Genomic DNA, 21,621 nt, shown 5'->3' with positions numbered 1-21,621 from the left:
CAAGAATGGGCTCCAAGGTCATGTGATCTCACAACCTGTGACTTCTTTTTTATAGGTTTATGTAAAGTCACAAGTTTACATGAACAAACCTCAAACGATTGCCAAACTGAAGAGAAAAATTAAACAGGTAATTGGTGAAAGGGACAACAGGGATGTCTGCACAAGAGTTATCATTAATTTGAATGATATATGACTGCCTGCATCGGTATAATTTTTCATTATGAAATCGAAGTATTGATTGGATTTGTAAAAACTGCACACTTTATGAAATACTATATAAATATGGTTTTGGGTTTGTGTGGGAGATGTTTAACTGTTTTTGAGAGTTTAAAAAAAGACTTATTGATCACTGGCATCAAGAGTGGCAAGGAATTGTTTTACAAAAGCTTCAGTTATAGATCATTTTTTCATTTTATTGAACATTTAAATTGTCTTTTTCTTTATGTACATATCTGAAAGATGCTCAACACAAAGGGTTCCATAATGCTTTAATGCATTTTGACTCAGTGTTTCATGTCTGAAGCAACATCATTTGCATTTTGTTATCAACCCATTTGACAATGATAATGTCCTGTCATATGTTCTGATGAAATCGATGTATTGTTGTACCTTCTAGCCATTGTATGATTACAGAAACACAGCAAGGACACCACCAGCTGTCACATCATGTTATTCATGCACAGGAGTGAGATTTTGCAGGACTTACTGACTATAGGTACAAATCACTAATTAGATAATAAACTCCTGTGTTTCAGGTGCTGAAATTTATAGAATGTATTTAAATTATTAAATTATATGTTAATAATTAAGACCAGTCAGGTAGGTCTTTAACTACAGTGAGGGTTTTCATTATGATTTTCTACAAAATAAAATGGATCAACTAAGTGTACTGTTAAAATTGTATCAAACACAAACTGCAAGAAATATCAGGAAAACATATTTTTTCTACATCCTGCTTGAAAAATTGCCTTCTAATGCACAGAAAACAAATCCCATTTAATGAATCTGATCTTTTTAAAAATAAAACTACTGACTAATCAGTTTGCTATTTTGGCTCTGAAAACCCAATCTTAGACCAAGGTTACTTTCTGACAATGCAAATTAGGATTTTCAAGAAAGAGAATTTTAAGTGAAACAAGCACAACATAACAAAAGTATCAAAGGCAAATATACTTAAATTGACAGTGAATTCTAAGATGTTTTCTTTATTTCTGCATGAGGCATTTACTATTTAAGAAAGGTACGTGTAGTCTGATTAAAGGAGATAAAATAACTTACTCGTCACAGAATATGTCTAGTGGTCTCCACATGCCAAGCCCATTTTCCCATTCCACATGTTGAATATTCACATAAGCAAAGTGCCTATCAGATTTTTTCAGCTTGTGCTCCACAGCTCCTGAGGCCACTGTTTGAAATACTGGATTCTATCAGGATAAAAACTAGCACTTTTTTCTCACATATCAAGCAGCACTTCTTCCTCACAGAACACAAAATGATGAAATATCAATAAGATCTTCTTTAACTAGTGTGGGTAAACAACCATTTAACTAAAGTGCAGTTGGAAAACAGTTACCTGGAACAGCATCTATGAGGACAAGAGCCATAGTAGACTGTGGAATGGTCAGAATTTTCCCCACTGTCTGCACCATACACACACATATTAAAATTTAGCACAAAGCTTTGCTATACAGCCACAAAGAAATGACAACTTACTAACACTGACCATAAAGGTCAACTGAAATTGTTCAAAAAAAAGTTCTTCGTGCACCCATTTTGTCAATATGATAAAATCTCACTTTTTCTAAGGGATAGAAAGGTGTCATAAATGTTGTAGCAGTAAACAAAGAGAAGAAAAAGAAATATTCTCACCTGTGGACCTAAAAGTATGGCATCACCCAAGCCTGAAAAAGTTAAATACCAAGAGAATGTAATGTTCACTAGATTGTATAAGGCATGTCAATGACATTTGACATTTTTCTTTCTAAAGGCAAGAAAAATGTGTATGCTGTTTATTCTGATGCAGTACACAGCCTGGCTGTCATATGAGTACTGCATCACTGCAAGCCAGCGATGACAGTGCTGAAGGGCACAACCATTTGCTATCTTACACATCTCCCTAAGAAGTCTTTGAAATCTCTAGCTGTGGTTACTCTTAGGCATATAATGAAAATGATAATTTGGTCTTTGGCCTGCATCTGTAATTCTGGAATGTAAGAAACTTTCAGACCTCTGGCTTCAAGTTAAGCACAGTTTAGGTACACAGCAGTTTAAATATACTGACAGTAATGGTTTTCTTTAACTTACAGAAGCAATTGCAAATCAACATAAAATTAAAGTATGTAGGTAAGATCAATATTTGTTTCCTACATGGAACTCTGCTATGGACTTTAGGAGATATCTTGTGGGGATTGATGGACGGAGGCCTGTCGTCTGGTATAGTTGCACCTCTAATAAGGTATTCAGCTTTGCGAACTGATGAGGCCTCTTCTTTCATTGGCAAAGCGCCAGATTTCTGTTCAAAGCAGTAACTAATTTAATTACTCTGTGTACAGCAAAGACAACAGATCATAATTATAAACTGAAATTAAAAATTTGAGAACAACAAAACAGTTTATACCTCTATAAACTTAAAAGAAAATAAATCAGAAGATAATAAAGAAACTGAAACTACTATTCGCTTAAAAATTAAAACTTTTTAAAGAATCCACAATAGCATATCAGTAGCTTAAGTTATGCTGCAAGGGTGATGGGATTGAGTTATTTCCCTTTACACACTGTATTCAAAAAAAAAAAAATGCGTGAATAAATTTTGCCTATATAAAATGACTTTGAATGCCTCATATAAAGATGGGGAGCCAAGTAGTGTAGTGGTTCAAACATGCGCTTGTCATCACTGCTGTGAGAAATTTGGGGTTTTTCGGGAGGAGGGGGGGGATTCTTTGGGTAGTTTGGTTTCCTTCCCCTCCCTCTTCGTACAGTGCAAAATCACCTCAAGGTGGAAGCACATTCCTACTAAATCAACTAACCAACCATTCAGGTAAGAAAATGGATAATAGGAGAGTGATGGTTTTTGCCTTACACATGCTCTTGTCTAGATATGATATATTAACAGTTCCTTCTCTATATGGCCACTGTCCTATGGGTAAATTTACCTTTTTTAACAATATATAACTTTAACTTAATTAAATTATGTGACTCACACACAATATTCTGTCACAGGCAGACAACCAGGCGTTTTTGTTGGTCAATGCTTGAAGTTGCTCATGCACCTTCGACCAGAGGTTGGCAGGCCTTCCATGCAATGTCTCCTGCAACGTCTACATCACACAAGCAACAGCCAATCTAACTTAAAATGTTTTAGTAAATCAGTTTGATCTTTGGAAGAAGATTATATTAGCACAGTCCCACACAGAACAAAAAAATCATTCTTTTGAGGCACTGTCTAGAGGAAAACTGCTAAAATAAAATACTGTTTACATTGTGTAATGCTATATATAACCAGCCAGGAGATATGCAGAGTACAATGCACATCATGTAACATTAATCCATAATTGCAAAATAAACACAAGATATAGAACAAAATTCTAAACATACCCCAGATGTTGAGGATCTTTCACTTAGTTTATGAACTTCAATGAACTTGTCAACAAAATCACTGTCCCCTACTGCAAATTTCACTAGATTCAAAACACCTACACAAAAACATACATGTTAATTATTCTGTTAGTTTATTCATTCTGGAAAACACTTTCATCTGTTTGTTAACCTTAAGCAGCCACAAAAAGTTATAATTCTGAAAACAACTTTGATTAGTTCTCATCACTTAATTATAATAATCTACAAACCATATTTACACTAACATCAAATTTAAATTCTATGATGATTTTTTTCCACAACATAGCTTGTTCTCTACCAAAGAAATCAAAAACCTACTGCAACAAACTTTTATCCCTGCACAGATATGTTTGCAGTCAAATCTAGTCTACCAAAATGGCCTTTATGGTGGTTACTGTACCCTCCAATTCTGGCGGCAGTGACAGAACCAGGACGAGCCTTCAACAAAATGTCTATTGTCCATCCACAGCTTGACAATATTTTTATTACAAACTGCATCTCCAGTAACCTTATTTAAATGAGTTTTACTCAAAACAATGATCAACAACTCCACCAAATGCCTTACCAACATCATCAGCCAGGAAGTCAAAAAAGACTGGTGTATTATACATCATTTGCACCACTTGCAATGCCAGCATGCGTTTGTAGTCATGCAATCTATGGTCACACCATACAAAGAACAAGGAATTGTATGAAAAGTTATGTTACAAAGTGCTACAAAGGTGTCTTTTTAAAATATTTCTATAGTTCTACTGAAGGTCATTTCTGAATGAGGAAATTCCTCTCCCACCATCCCCCCAAAATAAAAAGTGGAAAGACTGGAAAATATTTCTAGATTTAATATCCCTTTGGCACTTAGATGTAAAGGATGAAAAAGACAAAGAGAATGTGCTAAAGACTCTACAAATAAACAAATCTATTACTTTCAATTAAAGAAAAAATTTTCTTCAAGGATATTTAATAAAAGCAGAATGAATACAGAAACTTTAATATATATATAGATATATTACATAATTATCTTTCCTTATAAAACAGATATTAACCTTTATTATAAAAATATAATTCATTACTGATATTCTCATTAGCGTGATGGATATGCTTACTGGAAATGGGACTTAGATGTACTTTTCAGGACAGGATAGTTCGTGGTCTCATTAAATTTGGTCAACTGCTGTGTGATGTGGTAGAGACATAGGAAAAGTTGTGGACACAGATTGCTATACTGAAAGAAAATTCATAATTTTGTGACATTCTCTAAATAGTATTTTTCATTGTTTTCTCAAACATAAAATTAGAAAGGTGTTACCAATACTCTTAGAACCCAAAAGAATAAAGAAATGCCAAGATGAACACATTATGCTTAGATTTTGAATAATAATCATCTGTTTGAAAGCTATTCAGGATGGTTGATTGTTTGAGTTTTATGCCGTTCCAGCAGCTAAGGCTATATATTACAGTGACTATTTTGCCAAGTGTCCATCCAAATTTTAATGCTGCATTGACAATGCCTTTTATCAAACATTTATGTAGTCAGAGAGAGAAAAAGACCATGAAAGTACATGGTTCCTTAATAATGCCCCCATTTGTCTGATCCCTTCACAATTATATAAAGGAATTTGGTAACATTACAGATTTTACTCTTTACATGTATGGTGATCTAAATAGCCAAGAATTTCAAGAAAGGAATAGGGTTATTTACCAAGATAAAAAAATACTAACATGTACTGAACCAAGCCCAGACATTTAAAAAATAACTTTACTCTGGCAGACCTTCAATGTAAAAATTTTAACAATTAAATCAAATCTCATAATGATCAAAACATGTCAGAAAAAATATGCCATGTGTTATATGAAGGCAATGATTCATTAAATCTCCGCCATTTACAGCCAAAACTGAGATGGTACATATGACGTTAGCAGTTACCTCATTCTCATCCCAGTCAACTTTTAGTGCACTAAAAAGGAGGGATGCCACTCTGCACCGAAAAATCTTTGGCAATAAGAACAAGTCCATTGCTTGAAATGACCTTTGCCTACAAGGGACAAAAGTTACAAAGCCCTGTAACAAGTCACACAAGCCATATAACATGTGGTAAATAATATTGCTGATCCATTCAAGATAATAAAAGTAAGCAAAAACTAAAAGAAAAAATAACATTATCGCTACACTTGCAAAATGTGCTATGATATGGATCATGAACATAAAAAACATCAGTACATGCACATAAGTCATGTATAAACACATACACTGAAACTGCATTCACATAAAAGTTTGTACAGACAGAGAAATAACTAGCAGACAACATTACATAAAGAAAAACAAAACAGCAAAGAAAAATATTCATAACTCACTGACTCACCTACTGCTGAGCACATAGTTTTTTTTTAATGTTTCTTTCACCAGACGAGTAGGTAGAATAAACTCCAAAGAAGCCTGAAAATAAAAATTAATAGCATATGCACTTTAATAAGTTTGAGTGAAATGAAGCCATAGATTAAAAGTTGACAATCTGGAAAAAAAACTGCAAGATTTAATGGCAAAATTCAATCCGGATGAAGCTGGGTACCTTGGCATATATATAAAGGGTCAGTGTTTAAGTATTATGTCCTTAATAAATGTCTGGAAATTCTGAGGAAATGAATACCTTCATCACCAAAATAAGTTAGCAGAAGTTTCTACTTCACAGTAACCTGCTTTATGCTGCTCTCCCCTGAGACAGTCCTCAAAACTAGCGAAAAAATGCCATCATCTTTGAGATGCTTCTTTGCTATTTTACAGTTTTCCCCCCTGTACTCTCACTGACAAAATACTCATAGCCACATAAAATGACATCCTCTATTTAGTACCAAACCGTTCTTCAATATAGGAAACAGTGTCACACAATGACCACAGTTCTACAGACTGATAATGTAGAGGGCAAAGACAAGGATGCTTCTCCACACCATTATCAGCTATTTTCAGATTTTAGACCCTCTTTTATCGTGACATTAATGTAGTGTATGCAGATATTTGCTAATTGTACCATGTGATTGAAATAGCCTTAAATGTAACCTCAAGCACCATTAAACTTTTAATTAAAAATTTTATTTGATAATTCAAAGGTTTATTTTTATCCCAAATTTGTTCTATGTCACTTCAAATGGTCACTTTATTCTAATGCATTGAGACACCTGCACCAACAAATAAATAACCTGTATCTAAATAATTGAAAAAAATATGAAATGAACTGTCTAGAAGTAATACCAAAATATATACATTAATGAATAAATTATGTTTTCTTATTTATTCTGATTTGAAATTTGCACAAGCATAAAAAGACTCGGGTTATGACTATTTGTTTCTATCTCGTACCACTAAAAGAAGTAGCAACATGTTGCCCTGTGCTCTGTTATTCAGCCGTGCTTCAAGAGCATCCAACAGAAGTGTTTGCTTTTGCACATGGCCTGCAGGGCATCTGCTGTTAAAGATTGAAAAGTTAAAAAAGGCCCACATAAAGTCAACTTTAAATTAACATACAAAACTCGATCCAGTTTTCCAGCATTAACACTTCAGTCATGCAAATATGCAAATAATGTGTAAGACTTAATCAAAACACATAGATATGTGGTAGAGGTGGCTTAAAGGGCAGTTAAAGGCTGGTTGAGTGGCAGCACCAGACAGTAGTGCTGATTGGCGCACACATTTGTGCTGTCCAGAGGGAAAGGAGGAGACCACAGGGAGATGGATAGAGCCACATCCAACCTCCTGCTAGGTGAATCAACCATGCTCATGCACACTTGTTGAAAATAATCCTTAATGCATAGCTGTAGGTTATTTTTCCTTAATAAGGCAACCAATTGCTGGCTGCGTCAACTGTGCTGCTGGTGGGTCCACCTTGTGGAAGGTGGGGTGTGGCTCCCTCCTCCCAACTGCCTCCTCCTCTTGACAACACAAACATGTGGGAAAATCAGCGCTACTGGCCAGCACTGGCACCCAACCAGCCTTCAGCTGCCCTTTAAGCCACCCTCTACCACAGATATACATACACTAACACTAGTCAGTTTCAGGCATTGGAAAACTGCCTGTACAACTTGAGAAATGTCATAAATAATCCAGTAACATTATTAGTCATTTCCTTCTCAACATGATCAACAGTTTTGTTTAATATGGTTTAACAGAGTCCAAACTATCAAAGTTAGCATCAACTGTTATTACTTTTCTTTTGCTCACAAAAATTATAACTCACCAAAATTTCTAAGCAATAAAGCAAAATCCGTTAGTTACACAACTAAATTTTTAAATGATCAAGATATCTTCTTCAAACAAATAACTTGGTATTACTTAATATAAACAGACCTAGATATGTAACGATGTTCCAAATTAATGTCCTCTTGAATGTTCTGGGCCAGGTAAAGCAAACGCTTCTTGTCTGTTTCTGCAGTAATGTTCAGTTTGAAACACAAGAAGTTAAACTATAAGCACCCTAAATTCAGATGGTCAGAGATTTTAAAAGTTGGCTGAATCAGTTAAGACAATATGGACATATGCAGCTTAGAGCAAACATTGATTCTGGTTACGAGTGTCATTATGAACAATAAAACATGACTAATTATATTTGAAAGACAACTTAAATGACTACTTTTGACAAAAATTAAAAATCACACGTATCCAAGAAAAATGGCTCAGACATAAAAAATGTTGACAAGTTGTGAAACATACTGATCCACATACAGAAAGTAATATGAAAATAATGGCGAGTGGAGAAAATTAAACATCTTCAAGTAAGAACAATTTGTCATTAACCTACCTATGTTCAGCACTGCATTGTTGGGAAATGATGTCATCAGCTGAACAGCCTGCAATATGGTGGCAAAATGCATAATAATTGTACACATTAAATGTTTAGATCTTCAGTTTCTTTTTAGTACTGTACACAGGCACTAATCTGTAAAAAAGATCCTCCCAACCAACAGTTTATAAGCTGTTGTGAATCTCCATTTTCTCCAAACTCTTGACTGACCAACAGCTTAACTTGAATTAACTTGAATATAGAATAACTGATACAATGGATGATGTACATACCCTTCCAGGTGAATTCTTAAAAACAAAACAACAGATTGAAAAACTCATGACTATCATTACAACAGTTGCCAAGATGTACACCTACTAAATGAAGAATTAACATTACAGGGTCTCAGCTACATTTCTGAGTAACTCTCCATGAAAACTGCTGTCTCACAAAATTACTATGGCTCATTTAAGGCTGGTTCTGATGGCTGTGACTACTATGAATGAATTGTGTTTGCCAATTTTACTAAAAGTTGTACTTTTTTTTAACATGACAACAATAATGAGGAAGAAATTAAGGAGTAAAGGTTGTTAGTAGCCATAATAATGATGATATATATCATAGTCATTTATGCTTTTTTAAAACTTAAAATTTTCTCTCCCCATTTTTATCCCACTTAATTCTTTCTTCCCCTTTGAAAATAAAAATTTCAAGTCATGTTCTTACCTTGTCACCAAAAATGCCACTGATGTTAATATTCTTCATGTCGCTTGGGATGAATCCATTCTTTTTTAGTTTTCGTCTCTGATAACAAGTTCAATAACATTATATTTGACATATATTTCACCATTCCCTTTGCATTCCATACAGACTAAGAAGTTTACACTTACCTTTCATATACTGAACCTTTTTCTTCTATGCAAAGTAATATATATGACAGACCATATCACAATCCTAACCAGTCTCAGATAGAAATGTGAAAAGATTAATAGGCCCAGCAACAGATGTAAGGAAGGAATGGCACAGGATTGGGAAAGAGTCGCAAGAATTAATAACAAAAACAGTTTTGGTTAATGCTTAAACACCTAACAGAAATCTTAAAAGAACATTCAAGATGAAGTAAATTCATGGTCAAAGTGAATTTTGTTTAAATGTATAAAAATATTCAAGGGATTTTTAAAGTGAAAATGGAAAAATGTATTTGGAATACATACCACAGGTCTTTTTGACAAAGCTGAGTCTTGAAAAAAATGCTTGATCTTGATGCGTTCTGCTGCTGTAAAATAACATGAAGCACCATTTTTCATTAGTGTCATTGTCATCTATATTGTCAACATCATTTAATTATCTACAATGAAAATAAAATCCCTTTATCTTCTTATAACTCTTCAAGTTATATTAAACTGAAGACTCCCAATATTTTAATAATGCAAAATCTATCTTTTAGAATTGTAGCACTCCTGCAGTGTACTTAGTTATGTCTTTGTTTGTAGAGGGTAGGGGTCGAACAGTTTCCAGGACTGTCCCTTTCTCACGCCGGCTGCGTTCTAAATAGCCAGCCTTGAACTGCCCACCCACGGCTACTGGACATATTGTTATATCAGAAGCTATGAAGTTGCCTGAGCCACTTGGGGAGACCAGACGGGCAGCTTGGGGGTAACCACGGGGGCTGAGAAAGGTCGTGACGAGACCTTGGGAAAAGGGGTGGATGGTTCTGGAACGTTCGACGGAAGAGAGAATAAATAGTGTACCTTTACAGTTGAGGGAGGCTTTTTGATTTTGGAAGTGAGAGTGGAGAGACGGCAGGCCAGCCGCCGAGTGAGACTCTGAATAAAATCTACAGTTATGCGTCAATTTCCATCTTTGTTGTGTTCTTATACGACTAGTCCACCCCTACGTAGCCATCAAGGACTGATGTGTTGGTTACAGAATAACTTAAGAATTTTTTTAAGTTTTATGTGATTTTCATTTTCCTTTCCTTGAAACAGCTTGGGGAGAAACAAAAGTTCAGTACATTTAAGGCAGGACATCTAAAGATCAAACTTACAGGTAACTATCCTCCCATCTAGCATCCAAACATTGGGCAGGCAGTCTATCACATGAATTCGATCTGAAAAATATGACATTTTTCATTAAAGTTTGTAGCGTCTGTGTGTTTTAATGGAAAATCAATATAAAAATAGCCAGATATGCAGCAGATTTATACCAATTAACTAAACTAAAGGCAATCAGAGTGAACAAATACTCCTCTGTGTAAAAGAAAATACACAGTGGCTGTGCCCTATTTATTAATTTCCAGTCAACAATCTATGCTTTATGATTAATAAATGTTTCTGATATAGCTTATATAACACCAAAGTAAACAATTTCTTAAAAATGAGCATAGCGATGGTTGTCAGAAATAGCGGTACAGATCAGACAGCTGTCATGATTAGGAAATGGGGTGTAATAGAAATATAAAACTATGTCTCTTTGTTAACCATCTTTCATCAGTTGATTGTGCTTCATTAACAATCTTTTTTCAGAAGTCATATCTTCATAAAAAAAAATTCTTTGGACTATTGTGCTCTGTTGGGACCTTTAGAAGAAATCCCGTTTAACAAAAAATGTAGTGCATTTTACAAGCCCACCTCTATGAGCACCACCATACATGTGTAGTGGTTGATTGGCTCTTACCTGGTTGGTTGGTTTATTTTGTAGGAATTAAAGTGCTTCCACCTTGAGGTGATTTCACACTATGTGAGGAGAGGGAGAGAGAAGGAAACAGGAGTACCTGGAGAAACCCCCAACACCCTGCATACAGGTGTCACATACAGACATGGATGTCTCAAGACAAGATTTGAATCTAGAGCCTCTTGCTGCAGTGGTGACAAGTGAGGTTACACTACCGGGCGACCCCTGTTGTTACCTATAAATCTTCACTCAAGCGCACAACAATAGTGAAATAAATAAGAACGACTGAACGAAGGCAAAATGACAAAGAAAAATATTATGATATGGCTTCAAGATCTTTATTTTCAACATTTAAATAAACTTGAATTCATATGTGTTTGAAGTTACGGTTCTTGAATGACAGGTGACTTTCAATTTACCAATTAAAACCCATCTCAGATATGACCTGATTTTGATAAGTCTTAGTATAGGGAGTTTTTACTGTAGTCTGAATCATGCATAAAGTTATAGCTCTTTTTGTTTTTTGGGAAGGAATAAAAAAGACATGTTGACCAAATCATAAACGTATTTTAATAATTTGGTCACTTCTTACATAATCAATTTTGGAACACCTATTTCTAACGGTAAATTCCGCAGTGAGCATTGGAATACAAGTATAAGAATAACATTTATGGTACAAAGTAGACACCCATCATGTCTATGTACCAGGAAATAAACTTGTTCATATGTTAAATGTTCAGGCTATGATCAGCTGTAAGAGATAATGCAGCTACATGTGTGACAGATTTGCTTCCTGTGCTCATCGTGAGCATGACAGTTCTTTAATACACATCAAGTACTTAGTGTACCCACTACATTAAATTTACACAAGTTTTACACCACAGTTATAAAAAGCTTTGCCAAACATGTTCAAACGTTCATCCAGTACATTCCTGTTATGAATGGTCTGTCACCTAAAATAAACCTTCATCTGCATATTGTCACTGCTTTCCTGAGTATTTTTGTCCTTTATTTTCACAAAGTCGCCAAGTATTTTATGAATTTCAACATGCCCTAGGATTATGGCCACTCCTTAGAACCATCTGCTGATTTTTTCGGAATAGTAGCAAATGCGCACTCCGAAAACAAAGAAACCCGTACACACCCTCACAATAGTGCAACCTCTCAGTCTTCACTGACCACCACGCTTCTGTTACTCTTGATACACACAAGCTTTCAACTAGCTTATTTCAAATATATTGTAAATACAGCAAAACAAGTTATTTGTTCCAATGGTGTAGGCTTTTGAGAAGTGAGGATCGTCCCTGAGAAATAATGAGCCAGCCATACTATCTAGACATTATCGACATGCAACTTCTGGCAGGTTGCAGGTAACATAGGTCTCTAGACATAGAAAATAACTATGAGGTGAGTCAAAGGAAAGATAGACTCGTATCGCTCTCTCTTAAAAAAAAAAAACTTCAAAGCGACATGAGCATAGCACAGGCATTTCAACCGACTTTCAGCCCTGCACCTCTTGTCAAAAGTGATGAAACTTTTACAAGGGCAAACCGCGAGTTCTCTCTCTCAGAAAGATTTGCTCCCTACTCCAAACTGTCCCTTCCTGTCTTTCTCCCTCTGTCTCTTCCAACTACCCTTCTCTCTCTCTTCTTGTCCATTTTTCCCCATCGCAATATGCGCGTGCTCTTGGTGCATTTCCTTGCGACACAGAATGTCCTGGTGTGCGACAAATGCTTACAGGTGTCTGCGAATCTCAAGTAGTTTCCTTTGAGTCCTGGGTATTCATTTCCCATTCTACAGAAACGAGAACAAAGAAAGCGCATACAGGCCATGGAACTTAGCAAGGGAAAGACGCTGTCCTCCGACGGTTTCTATAGACTTCCAGACACCTTCTGAAACACAGACTGTGGTGTCTGCGGCACCAAACACAAAACAACGACCTAGGTGCAAATCTGAATATGAACATCTGGCGGTGGGTCACATGCGGCGCTTTCTTTTCACCGTCTCTTACTGAACACAGAGTGCAAGCTGTCCTGAAAACCTTTTTAGAGTTTTGGCAACAGTAAACATTATATCTTGCAACTAACCGATGTTTGAGTAGACATTTGTGTTGTGTATCTGTTGTTGGTGGTGGTTTTTTTTTTAAGCAAAAGAATACCAAAACTTGTGCGATCAAAAAAATGCAAGCATAAAATATAGGAAACAAATAAATACAGCGAGAATACACTTCTCCACCATATTCAAAACAGACCCTTAATTCAAAGTATACAATCTATGCCAGTAAATGCATTGCCTCGGTTCATTCTTAAAAGAGCAGGATCTCAGTAGCTAGGCGGCTTCGCCTTCACACACACCTTAGAACTGTATTAATTCTCTGTAATAAGAATCTAAGCATTCCTTTAAAGGCAAGTAAGATGATCAGTATTTGTCCACTTCTTATCGAAGTTTCTAACGCGCCTTTGTTTAAATATTTACAGGGACGCAACGATTTAGTGAAATGTGCAGTTGCTCCCACCTCGTTTACAAATGATGTGAAATACAAGCGTCGTGAGGGTAACCTGTCGGCTCAAATAAAGTCCCTTAAAGATAACTCCTTGTTTTTCAATTCTTCACAAGGTCTGCATTACATCCGCAAAGGAAATGATCCAGTATCAGACCTTCTTGCATGACAAACTTCTTAGGCGACTTGTACTAAAACGAGACAGAAGTCGTTAAAAATATATGTGTATAGATAGAATATACGTGTGTGCATGGTTGTATACACATGTAGTTATACATATGTGTGTGTGTGGGGGGGGGGGAGTATGTCTTTGCATGGTATACATGTGTGGTATATACATGTGCTTGTGGAAGAGGGGGTGTGCGCACGCGCTTGTATATGGAGGGAGGGGAGTCTGTTAAAAACTTTTCTAACTCACGGGATCTGCACATGGCAACTGATGCTATCATTAGCCAGACCATGTTCGCATGATAAATGCTACAAGCCTGTGTTCTGCCTCAGACTTTGCACTTCGTCATCGCAATACCAGACTGGAGGAGCTATATCGGGTTGGGCAAGTAGTGAAGCTATTGTCAACTAACCACCCTCCCTACACCACCCACCCAATCAACCCACTCATGTGGCCAAGTGAGACAGGTCATCGCTCAATATCTCCAGCCACGTCACACCAGAGGAGTGTCCAGTCTTTTCTAAAGTAAAAAAAAGCTCGCCAAACTCTACGTCACATTGGTGTGCTGTCGTCTCCTCTGGTAATCCCGGGATGACTAACCATGAGTTCTGACACGTCTCTGGGACATTTTCGCGGAAAATATTGGCAGCCATGGTTTTACATGCATCCGATTGTCCCAAAACCTTCCTGCCTAAGATAAACCTGATGTCGGAAGTTTTTTAAACTGCCCGTAAAGCGCGCGCCCGCAAACACACAAAATCAAAACAAACAACAACAAACAGAATCAAATAATCAGGAATTTAACCTTTCGTTAGCTCTCTCTTTTTTTTTAATCACCATTCCAATAGTAAAGCTATAAAAACTTTTTGACAGAGTGCCTTTCCAGGGGAAGGGGGTAGATGTCCACTATAAGATGTAACTGATACTGACATTCAGCAATATGCAATTATGAACCAATAGACTTTCTTTATGGTCGGAGTTTAGGTTACTTTAAATATGTATTCTCAAAATATAAGTATATAATTACACTTAATATAAAAGATATAAACCTTCAGACAACGGCATCTCACCAAGGAAAGTAGAAAAAAAACTACACAGGCGATCGAGCTTCTGTGACATATGTCTGAAGTATTAAAAGCGAGTGTATATCTGTTCAGCGAACTCGTACAAGTTGAACAAATGAACTTATCTTCTCTTTAATTATATGCTGGTTTTCAAAAGAAAAAAATTAATTTCGGCATCAATGGCTGCAGGAACATAAACAAATCTGAAAGCACTATATTTATTGAATGACTGAGCGCCAGGTACTCGGATACGTTTACGTCTTACAACACACAAACACCTCTATAGAGGGCGAGACAGACGACAAAACAAACTAACAGAAGGACGATAAACAAACCGCGGGAAGGGGTTGGCGTGAAGCGAAACTTCGCTACCTGAGGAGTTTTTCAGCTTCACACACAATGGACGGTAGGCGGGTTGTTTCTCTGGTTATATCAAGCCGCTATAGTTAACAGCTTAACATGAGTATTATTATGTACGATGTATGTCGTATGTGCGTAAGTGCAATTATCTATGCATGACGCATGTGTGTGTGCGCACGCGTCATTGGTCAATGTCGTCGTTGAAGTGCAGTTGTTGGACTAACGTTGGCACCAAATGGTGTCACAACCTCGCCGCCGAGTGACGTCCACGTGACCTACTTCCTGCCTGTCCACGCGCCGACGCATGAGGTCCCCGCGTGACAATGGCGACAGCTTTGGCGGCTGTGTTCGTGTGGCGCTGACGATTTGCGAAGCTAATAAACTAAAATTGCAGAGGCAGTTTTACTGTCCACATCTGTGGGTCGGCCACGCCCTGTGCACCGAAGTATATTTATACAGGGCAACGATCGGCCTCGAACCAAGGTGCATGGTGTCGGCGTGATCACGGGAATGACCTCATGGCGCTAATTCTATAATGATAAATCTTCAACAAGATTAACATGCAGATACAGGTAGTCCTCGACTTACGACGGGGATCCGTTCCTGACGCGGCGTCGTAAACCGAATTTCGACGTAAGTCGGATCATACGTTCATACAGTACTGTACCATCATAATAACAGTACAGTACTGCAAACACTTAGCCTATCCAAACACCTATCCTAACACAGTACGCTACATAGTTATCATTAAACATAAGTACAGTAAAATATTGTAGTACAGTACGTTTAAAAATGACCTACTGTACTGTAAGTGCTGTAACAGTAATAAACAGTGTTAGGTTAGGCAGACTTTTCCAAAACAAGCCTGTCTCATCCACGTTGAACACTTGTTGAGCACAGTAACCACCCTCCTCAATTATCTTAGCCAATGCATTAGGAAACTCAGTTGCTGCTTTCTCATCAGCACCAGCAGCTTCACCTTGCACTTTAATGTTATGGAAATTGGCACGATCCTTAAACCTCAGAAACCAACCCCTACTCGCCACAAATTCTTCACTTTCACTTCCTTCCCCCGTTTCTCTTTTCAACGCCTCAAACAGTCGCCTAGCCTTCTCCTGAATAACCATAAAACTCACAGGGATACGGCGTTGATTTCGGTCTTGCAACCAAAGCGCCAATAATCTGTCCATCTCAATAATAAGCCCACTACGTTGCTTTGTTATCACTGTCGATGTAAGTGGGAATGAGTGTCGTAACCACGAAACGACGTAACTCGAGACCGTCGTAACCCGAGGACTACCTGTATAAATGAATCCATTCATCGATATAATTTTTGCGCTTGGATTTTGTGGTGTTACACTGAAGAAAAGATATAGTTTGACTTTCTATTGTGACTATATCAGAGAAAACATTTAGCTGATGTGTAATAAGAGGCTAGAAATTAAAGGAAGGTACAGTTTGCTGTACGATATATCATTTTTCATGTTCTAAACGAAAAGACTTACAACATATGCTTCCTTGATTGACCCTCAGAGTAAATAAAAAAAAAACTGGCACAGAATCGTTAAAAACCTTTTGAAAAGGAACTATGAACACCAACTTAAAAATTCAAATGTGTTAAATTTTTTTTAAAGTCTTCTTTCAATTTTTATTTATAGCTATGTACTTAAATTAGGCTGCACAATTTGCCCTCAAGTCAAGGGTGGTGAAGGATTGAGGTGAGTAGGTGACAGGCTATTTTTTTTAAAACTGAGAAGCTGAGGTGAATAATAATTAAAGACCTGAAACAAAAACCCCTTCTTAATGTATAAATCTTCAAGAAAATTTAAGCTCGTGATAGTCAAGCACATGAAGAGAAAGACTAAATACCTTCAGCCTACCAACATAAAGCATAAACAGGAAAACTTGTAAACAGCTGGTATTCTACAATGGGCATTTTTTACCCCTTGTACCTAACTCCATAACTGAAATTTACAATACAAAATTAAGCACCCAATTTTAATTCCCCCAATCGAAAAATATTGTCCTGCTCTGTATTACTGAAATAGTCAATGTCAGGTCAGGGTTAATTTAAGGTTAACTCTGGCTATCCTATAGTCATCATGCGACCTGTTTTTTGCCCATTGATGCAATGTGGTTAGAAAAAGACACTATAAATAGCCCAGGTGAACTCTATTAAAGCTGGTATTGCAATCTCTCCGATGCAATTAAGGAGTTAAAGCATAAACTATTAAAATCAGAAATAAAGATTACATACTAAATATCAAGACTAATTACATTTAGTGAAGTTTGTCATAAATAAATGTCTATAAGGAGTATTGTCTCCATATATGTGATACATGACACTATCTGTCTTTGTTCACTTCAGGATAAAGAATATGTTACTGCTGATACAATGGCATCTAAACAAATGCAGACTGAGCTGGATTTCTTCAAGCTAACATCTTTTGATCATTTGATGACTTATCTACCTTGCAAAAGTGCCTTTAGTTAACACTTTTTTTAAGAGGAGTGACAAAGTATTTTTTGTTACTTTAATACTAAGATTAAAACCCACAACATATCTTTCTATTTTGCACAGAGATGACAGTCCATTGTTTAGATGGGACTTTTCAACACGCACAAATGGCAGTGGACCAAAGACCTTTTTTGAATAGGCAGAAGGCACTGTTTTTATATATATATATTTGGTTACTTTGATTCCAGTTTAATCTTTTTCCAACATTCTAACACCATGCTAAAATGTATGATGCACAAGAGGGAGTGAATATGGAATATCAAAAGTTTGTTGACAAAATATTTTTTAAGTAACCATAGTACCAGCCATGTTATTCTAAATGCTAGGCTCTACTTAAAACTATGACATGATGTAGTCACTGGTTTGTGTTGTACTTCATGAGTTCTTCCCCTTGAGTTTAAGCCCAACACAGATGGGTGTGTTCCCAAAATTTCCAGAATAGAAGGTTTTGCTTTTGTTTTTTATTTTGGATGTGTAAAGAGATCGACCATTAAGAATGCATAGTTGCTACATTTCATCCTGTATCTTTACCAGCATCAATAAATGTAAAAAATAAACCACTTTATCTACTCTAGGACGTAATTAATGAGCTTGATGCAATAACAGTAAAAGCAACAAGGAAGTAAGACACATTAAAACTTACAATAGGGGTCCTTTTCCAGCAGCGGGTTGCCATGGAGACTAATGCTAAGAATATGCATGTGACGAATGCTAGCCAAGGCAGACCAGTCCAAGTTGTTGTTTGACAAAATAAGTGTGCCCAGTGCCAAGAACTGAGCAAGTCCTTCAAGACTCTCCAACTGTGAAGTAGACAACAGTATGTTAAATGTTGGTTCTGTGTAAGTTACCCTGACAAAAATAAACTGACCAAGGCATCTGAAATTCTATATTTTGCAGATTTTTCTTTTATGTCAATGTTATCATTTTCAAAACCTTTAGTCAGTACGGATTGACAGAATAAAAAGGAGGACCTAATTTGGAAGTTAAATCTCATTCTCCTCTCTTTTATTATGTCACATCTATCCACGCACTCTCACCTTATAACAATCATATGTGTATAACATGTAATATACAATATATAATGATTATTTAATGCGGTTTAGTTTGGCATTGTGCCAAAAACTATAAATACTTAAGTTAATGATACTGCTAAATATATTTTATGTTGAATTTTGCATAACTATAATTATTATCTTTTGCTTTTGCTCATATTAATATTAAAATGTTCTATTTTGGTGAAAAACAATCAAATACAAACAGCTACAAGTGAGTGCACATACCAGATTGTTGCTAAGATCCAGGTACCACAGCTGCTTGCAGCAATCAAGGCCAGCTGCTTCTTGGAGTTTAATTCCTTGCAAAATTAAGCTGCGAAGTTTTGGACAAGAGGCTAATCTTTCTGGAATCACTGAAAATGATGAATGAGAAAAATCATTCAAAGTGATTGGGAGAATGATGACTTTGAGTCTAAATGATTTTGATTTTTGACTACATTATGATTTTGACTAACATGACTACTACATGAATGCACGATGGGAAAAAATCATATGAAACCATAAATCAATATTTGTAAATTTATTTAAATGAACAGGTATAACATTGATAATCACATTAGTAGTGAAATGTTATTCAATCTTCTCTCAGCCACACCTACACAGACCTTGAATAAGACTTAATTCAATGAGATAATGTTAAAATGCTTTGCACCCCAACATCTCAAATTCCCAGATTCCACAGGAGGTTATCACTAAGGGTTAACAAATATATTAGAGAAACCATGGAAGCATGGAATGCTTTAAGTATTAGGGTTCTCTGGTGAGGCATATGTATTTCACAAACATTACCACAGACCCATATACTTTCTGCATTCTGTGCTACTATGTAGTATATCAGTCAGTAAACAAATTACACACACATAATATTATGTGTAAATATCAGTTGAATTTAGATTTTACTGAGGAAATTCTATTTTCCAACATATGCAGCGGATGACCTTCCTTCTCAAAAATATAATTTTCTGAATATTTTTCTCCTATGTCGCTTGTGATGTTGGGTGCACCATTGGACTTTTAACAAAAGTATTATATAGCTGTCTTCAGTACTGACCAGGGTGTGAAACGTACTTATTACTTAGCACTATATGTGAAACTATAGGGTGATTTCATTTTCTTCTTATGTATAACACAATTTGCTTTTGGAAAATACCTTACTCACCTAACCCAAGATTTGACAGGTCTAAGAATTCTGTTTCATGCAGTGGGGCATACTGACAGCGTAACCGCAGGATCTGTAAAAGAGAAATACAGTCTAATTTCTGTCATTAAATTTAAATATTAATTTCATTTAAATTTAAGAAACTACTAAATCTATAAAGAACTGCACACCTGATTGCTTAGCGTCATGATTCTTTCATATTTATACGAAATTCGTAATAAAAGTGAGAGGATCCTGGCGCACGGTTGCTGCCCTATCACCACTGGCGTCCTTTCTTCCATAATGAAAAATAGTTCCTAAGAAACAATTTTTTAAAATTAATGCATACGCAAACTACCTCAACTGAAATTTTACTATAATACAACCGATTAATAAGTTGACTTTCTGGATGTTTTCGAAACAGTGATGAGACTAGAAATCATTATTAATTCTGCCCATTGATATTTATCTCGTTTCGAGCAACCGGTGACCTTTCAAAAGGTCGTGTTTACATACCTTAAGAATTTATTTCAAAACCACGCGGAGCTGTCAAAATATCTGATCATCTTAAACAGCCCTTTTAACTGGCATGAACTGTTACTTAATGTAATGCTTTAATGGATTAGTGGATATTTTCTTTTGATTAATCATGGCAGGGTCTGCATGAGCCAGGAGATTTAAACTATAATAAATATATAAATTTTTGACTTCAATTATTCTTAAAACATTCCATGCAGGGACCTATCGTGCCAGCACAAACTTATATTACATGTCCGGGGTGCCAGTGCTAGAAGTCGATCGTTGCCAAACGGCAAATGACAGATTTTCAACTTAAAAAAAGGAAATACCCTAGCAGCATCGGAAACCATAAGCTCAAGGGGTCCACCAAGTTTGTCTTGATCCGACTGTGATACAGGGGGTCAATCTATCGCAATGCTTGACTCGTCTTGCATGCCGCTGTCAGCGCATGCGCACATAAGCCAAGCTCCACGCTCGCCGAGGCGAAAACAGAGTGCGGGAGATCAACCCCACATATAGGGTCGTGACCCCTAACAATGGCAATGACTCTTCGCCATGGCGTGCTACATACGACCACATGCGTGCAGGCAAAGCCGCCATTTTCAAATGTGTGAGTCTACACTTTTCCCAACAGAAAAGCTTCTCAAGCGGTCAATTTCTATACTGATACATGTGTTCGACGCTTCGATAACAGTACGTATAATTTTTATACTCTATATTAACATAGTTATTGAGATTTTAACTACAGAAATGTCCAAATTTAATGCAGAATATCATTCTAAGAGAAAAAGATTAAGAGTACACATTAACGCAATAAATGCACAAGTTTTCCAGACAGAGGTAGAAATCGTGCTCAGCAGTTCTGAACGCTTGCATTGATAATTCTTTAGCCGTTAGCAATGGAGAGAATTTGGAGCTGTCAGAATTTCCTCAAATTGCGATTACGAAAGTGGAACGTAACAGAGCTTCGACAGTTCCGTCTGTTTACTGGTACGATAGCGTTAAAATGCCAGGTTTCTTCGGGCAGTATAATATTTTTTTTCTCTTATTTATTGTGGGTTTGTTTTTTTTTTGTCTTGCAAGTCCTGGGCTGTGTGTGAACTATGCTGATTATTAGGCTCATAACCTTTCATGTTTATTTGTTCAAGAAGCAGTGTTTATATGGTAAAGGATTTTGGTGTAAAATGTACTTGCTTTGTCACATATTGCTGATAATGTTGACAGATTTGGTCCTTTGGACT

General features: G+C 36.4%; 1 protein-coding gene across 5 annotated transcripts in view; it reads right to left on the bottom strand.

The window, feature by feature from the left end:
• The window catches only part of LOC112573414, a 36,399-nt gene extending 16,223 nt beyond the window's left edge, over window positions 1-20,176 (bottom strand). For 3 of the 5 annotated variants that reach the window (XM_025253765.1, XM_025253762.1, XM_025253766.1), the window contains exons 1-20: window positions 20,053-20,176; window positions 19,883-19,955; window positions 18,949-19,076; window positions 18,312-18,468; window positions 10,432-10,494; window positions 9,599-9,660; window positions 9,111-9,188; window positions 8,403-8,451; window positions 7,952-8,030; window positions 6,968-7,073; window positions 5,976-6,049; window positions 5,540-5,648; window positions 4,719-4,837; window positions 4,181-4,272; window positions 3,595-3,692; window positions 3,201-3,317; window positions 2,368-2,512; window positions 1,870-1,901; window positions 1,574-1,640; window positions 1,279-1,417 (exon numbers count right to left, since the gene is read on the bottom strand). In XM_025253765.1, the coding sequence (XP_025109550.1) occupies window positions 1,279-1,417; window positions 1,574-1,640; window positions 1,870-1,901; window positions 2,368-2,512; window positions 3,201-3,317; window positions 3,595-3,692; window positions 4,181-4,272; window positions 4,719-4,837; window positions 5,540-5,648; window positions 5,976-6,049; window positions 6,968-7,073; window positions 7,952-8,030; window positions 8,403-8,451; window positions 9,111-9,188; window positions 9,599-9,660; window positions 10,432-10,494; window positions 18,312-18,468; window positions 18,949-19,076; window positions 19,883-19,955; window positions 20,053-20,163 (1,898 nt within the window). In that variant the 5' untranslated portion in view covers window positions 20,164-20,176. The remainder of the gene's footprint in view (window positions 1-1,278; window positions 1,418-1,573; window positions 1,641-1,869; window positions 1,902-2,367; window positions 2,513-3,200; window positions 3,318-3,594; window positions 3,693-4,180; window positions 4,273-4,718; window positions 4,838-5,539; window positions 5,649-5,975; window positions 6,050-6,967; window positions 7,074-7,951; window positions 8,031-8,402; window positions 8,452-9,110; window positions 9,189-9,598; window positions 9,661-10,431; window positions 10,495-18,311; window positions 18,469-18,948; window positions 19,077-19,882; window positions 19,956-20,052) is intronic. The other 2 variants (XM_025253764.1, XM_025253763.1) reach the window with 2 other exon arrangements.
• Window positions 20,177-21,621: the final 1,445 nt, after the last annotated feature.

This window comes from Pomacea canaliculata, linkage group LG10 (genome assembly GCF_003073045.1).
Source record: "Pomacea canaliculata isolate SZHN2017 linkage group LG10, ASM307304v1, whole genome shotgun sequence".
Classification (NCBI taxonomy): Eukaryota; Metazoa; Mollusca; class Gastropoda; order Architaenioglossa; family Ampullariidae; genus Pomacea; species Pomacea canaliculata.
This window is presented reverse-complemented; position numbering and strand designations above follow the sequence as displayed.